At 33.6% G+C, this 5000-nt stretch overlaps 1 protein-coding gene across 1 annotated transcript in view; it reads right to left on the bottom strand.

The window, feature by feature from the left end:
* The window catches only part of Dad (Daughters against dpp), a 44173-nt gene that overhangs the window by 29519 nt on the left and 9654 nt on the right, over positions 1 to 5000 (bottom strand). Inside the window, exon 2 of the mRNA XM_035887760.2 lies at positions 4226 to 4276. Coding sequence (XP_035743653.2) covers positions 4226 to 4276 — 51 coding nt within the window. The remainder of the gene's footprint in view (positions 1 to 4225; positions 4277 to 5000) is intronic.

Below are 5000 nucleotides of genomic sequence, written 5' to 3'. Positions count from 1 at the left end.
CTCCCCTCTTTTCTTACCTTTCTTCAACGCCCATCTAAATATTTTTCTTCCGTTACGAACGAATAAAAAGAATTAAATAAAAAATAAATAAATAATTAAAAAGAAAAAAAGTGAATAATTCTGATCGAAGTATTAATTTCGTTGACAATTATCACGGAACGTTTGCCTTGCATTTTGTCTTTTCTTTTTCTCTTTTATTTTTCTAACCTTCCCGTTTCACGATCAATCAATCGATCGGATTAAAAATGAATGTAATTAAAAAAAACGAAAAAACAAACAAAAAACAAAGCAAAAAGAAAAATAAAAAGAAAATACGATCGAGTTAACGGACGAGAGAGAGAGTTACGCGTTGGAACGACGAAACAGATTGAAATTCATCCCCCGATAAGGGGGGAGGGAGGGAACACTCGAGAGGCAACAAGTGGCCCGTTCGTGGCTAAAGTGTCCTTTTCATCTCCCCCTACTATTCTCAAGGGAGAAAGAGAGAAAGAGAAAGAGAGAAAAAGAGCTAGAGATAGGTAGAAAAAAAGAGAAAAAGAGAAAGAGAGAGAGAGAGAGAGAGAGAGAGAGAGAGAGAGAGAGAGAGAGAGTTTTCCTGTTAAAAAGAACAAGAATTCTCTTCCACGAAATGCGTTCTCGAAAAAAAAAATCTTCCTATTTTTACTAACGTACGTTCCAATTCTAAACACAAAAATATCTATCCCACGTATACATAGATAGTTATAAACACACAAGTATTTATATTATATGCAATATATCATAGAATACAAAATGACGCATTAAAAGCCGTCGCCTTTGGATCATTGTCAGAGTGTTCTTACATAAACGCGCGAGCTTTGCTACGTGCTGCTATCGACGAGAGATATTGACCTCAGGCTGTAGAACCACGAAGGTAATACTTCTTTAGACACACGCACATACGCTTATACATATGAGCGTACATACACATGTACACAATTATATATACGTACTCATACACATATACACAATTATATATCCAATAATATACATATACTGTCTTATGTATCACTGTATATATAAACATGTCGAAGAACGCCTAACTACAGGCGCTATTATTTCGTCACGATGAGAGAACTTGGCACGAACGTGCATACACACGTGTATATGCATGTAGAGACGTATGTCAAAGGATTAAAAGAACTCCATCTTTATGAACAGAACATTTGTGTTCAAAATTATTATTACCTAAGTATATGTGCATATATGTATATATACATATATATATATATACAAACATATGTATGTATATATGTATGTATGTATGAATGTATGTACGTAGGTAGATATATACATATAATACGTACGTATGTATGTAGAGATGTTATCGAAAAAAAAAAAGAAAAGAAAAAGAGAGAGAAAAAAAAAAGGAAAAGAAAAAATATGCATTTATGCATACACGCATGCAGGTATGCATAGGGATGCACGTACGCACGCAGAGATACGTATGTATATATGTATGTATATATGTACATCGGTTGTTGTCTCCGTAGGTATATACTTTCGTATCGAATTCCTTCGTATAAATAGTCGTGAATGATCGGAGTCCGGTTGCACGTTCCGAAATAACTTATTCTACGAACGGAATAGTAGTTTGATGGACACGTTAACGAAAGCAAAGAGTAGTTTTGCCATGCCGAAAATTATTACGCAAGACGTTTTCTTCGAACGCGTTATGGTCGATATATGTATATATATATGTATGAAGGAAATCTATCGAGACAATCGATCGACTAGTATGTAACTACATACAGTAATAGCAGAAGCAGACTGATATTATATGTGTGTATGTATATACATATACATATACATATGTGTATGTGTTGTGTGCGTGTGTATATATATATATATATTTATACGTAGATAGGAAGGTACATACGTATGTATGGTCTATCATCGATCGTGAGAAAACCAGTTTAGGATCGAGCACGAAAGAAGATAGAGAAAAAGGGGTAAACGTCAAGAGATCGTAGCAGTCAAAACCGATCGAACACATTGTATGTACAAATAAAGAAGACAAGGACGATATTCCTTGTATAGCGAATAAATAGATACTGTCGTCGAATTTTAAACGACGGAAAAATAAAAAAGAAAAAGAGAGAAAAAAAAGAAAGAAAGAAAGAAACGAGAGATCTATGATTCTAGTGTTATTAATGCAAGCACGCTATATATTTACGATATCGAGGAAAAACGAACATTTAAATCGTATCGCTGATATCGCTTATTCGTCTATTATTATTATTTATGAATAAATGAAAAAAAAAAAAAAAAAAATAATAAAAAATAAAAAAAAAAAGAAATAAAATAAAATAAAATAAATAAAAAAAAATTCTACTACCTATCGAAATTATTCATAAATCGGCCGCGCTCTATATATCGGGCCATAACTTTCAATGAAATCGATTGAGCATGTTAATTTTTCTTTCGTTTTATTATATACACTATACTATCGCTTTAAGGAATAAATGTTCATAATGCTGTGTAAAGGCAACGTTGACCGTGCCGAATAAAATAATCGATATTTTAAATCCTCTCGTATCCATTCGATCCTTCACGATGGCAGAATTAATTGGGTAAATAATGAAAATGATAATCAAATTCTAACAATCCGTCTTATGATAAGTGATCTCTAAATAAATATATATATATATATATATCTCTTTTTTTTTATATAAAAATATATATGATATGGATACATTTCTCTCCCTCTTTTCTTTTTTTGTTTTTTTTTTTTCCCCTTAATCAGTACATCCATCACTACGAACGATACAAATTATTCTCAAAATGTTCTAAACTAAAAAGTATTAATGATAATACTTTTTCTCTTTTTGTTCTGTTTATCGATGAATCTTCTTCGCACACGCAAAGTCCGATCGATACGAGATGGTCTGCACGCAAGTACATATCGACCACTGAAACAACGATATCCTTTGAAATCCATAGCAATACGTTCCCGTCGCAATCAACAAGATGATCGATTTACAGACATGAATTTGACGCAACAGGAAAATCAATGTGATACATACTTATTATTGGCACATGGTAATCGGTTTCGTACGTATGCGTATAATATGTATCTAACTAAGTAAATAATTATTTACGCATATAGAATGTATCTTAATTTAATTATTTTATATATCTTTTCGTTTACAGGAAAAAGGGAAAAAGAAAAAGAAAAAGAAGCAATAAAAGAAAAAAAATGAAAAGAAAAAAAAAAAAAAAGAATGCGCGAGAAATATGAAACAGTCGATTCTTGATCGTTCGATCGCGTCGTGTAATCGATCAAAATCTAATTATGCTGCCACCTACTTAATCGTAGTCGATTAGTCTTTCATGAAGCTTTTTATCGATGATAGTGAGTCCGAAGTTGGCATTAAGAAAATCTCAACGATACGTTCAGTTATCAGAAGTGAATGTCGCGTCGCGTCGGTCGCGTCGGTCGCGTCATTTAGAAATCCGCAATTAAAGATATAATTGAAGATAAGAGGGAAAGAAAGAAATAGAGAGAGAGAGAGAGAGAGAGAAAGAGAGAGAGATAAATTAATGTGTGAGATCGTAATCAAATCTCCTCTGTCGCTACCAGCTACGCAAGTAATGAATGTCGGGAAAAAGATAAAAAAAAAAAGAAAAAAAAAAAGAAAAAAAAAGGAAAATAAAAAAAATGAAACAAAAAAAAAAAGAAAGGAATAAAAAGATTTGATGATTTATAAAGGACGAAAATGATCGAAATGATCTTTCTTTTCTTTCTTTTTTTTTTTTTTAATTATTTTTTTTGTTCACTTCCTCCTCTCTGCTTCATCTTTTTCCCATCATTATTTTCTTTCATTCGTTTCGCATCATCACCTCTCTCTCTCTCTCTCTCTCTCTCTCTCTCTCTCTCTCTCTCTCTCTCTCTCTCTTTTTTCTCTCTTTCTTTCTTTCTTTCTTGCCGTCGAAGAGAGTAATATACTAACCGCGCTCTCTTCGATATGCTTATCGTAGAAGATTATTTTCTAAGCTTGTGCTTTAGGCTAGGTCGTGAAACGTGACACGCGTAGCGCACGCGTACAGAGGACCAACAACCAACCTTGCTCTTAGACGTTTGCGAGCAATAAACATGAGTTATCGCAAGTATCGTCGCAGAGAAGACGACACTACTACTATTAAAGATGGAGGAAAAGACGAACGAAGAAAAAAAAAGAGAAAAGAGAAAAGAAAAGAAGCTTACCTTCTGGTCTCAGCCTGTCTGCGATAAGGCAGTACGGGGGTGGCGGCGACTCTGAAACAAAATACAAATAAAAATAATATCCGATTGATGTTCGATAATTAGGGGGAAAAAAAAGAAAAAGAAAAAATAAGATAAATAAAAAAAAAAAAAAAGAAAAAAGAAACAGTCCTCTTTAAATTTTCTCTTTAAATTTCTTTTTTAATATCTTTCATTTTATGTTTCCCTCGCCCCCACTCTTTCTACTTTTTAATCAAACACATACGTATGCTACGAGCGCACGCGCTCAAGATTTGCTGCGTAGATTTTGTATGTAAATACAAATACCGATTGAATGAAATTCAACATTTAAATCAAATGTTTGATCGTTCGTTTACAAAGAATTCGAATTATATTTGCTTTTAAATGATCCGTTATAAGTACTGAAGTGGGTCTTTGATAAGTTATGAACGGACTTGGACAGATAGATAGATAGATAGATAGATAGATAGATAGATAGATAGGTAGATAGATAGATAGATAGATAGACAGATAGATAGATAGACAGATAGACAGATACAGAGAGAGAGAGAGAGAGAGAGAGAGAGAGAGAGAGAGAGAAATAGTAGATCAGTGTATTCGCTAGGGAGAAAGAAGAAACGAGAAATCAACTCAAGGACCCGCCTTCGATGAAGCTTCAACGGCGCGATGGCATTGCCGCGATACGAAATATCTTCGAGAAACGGCGCTCCGTTAGAAGTCCCAATCCAAAAGCGGTGGAGTTCTATTATTGGCACGC

This window comes from Vespa mandarinia, chromosome 8, assembly GCF_050613455.1.
Source record: "Vespa mandarinia isolate Hongniang chromosome 8, ASM5061345v1, whole genome shotgun sequence".
NCBI lineage: Eukaryota > Metazoa > Arthropoda > Insecta > Hymenoptera > Vespidae > Vespa > Vespa mandarinia.
Note: the sequence above shows the minus strand (reverse complement) of the source record. Positions and strands in the feature narration are given on the sequence as shown.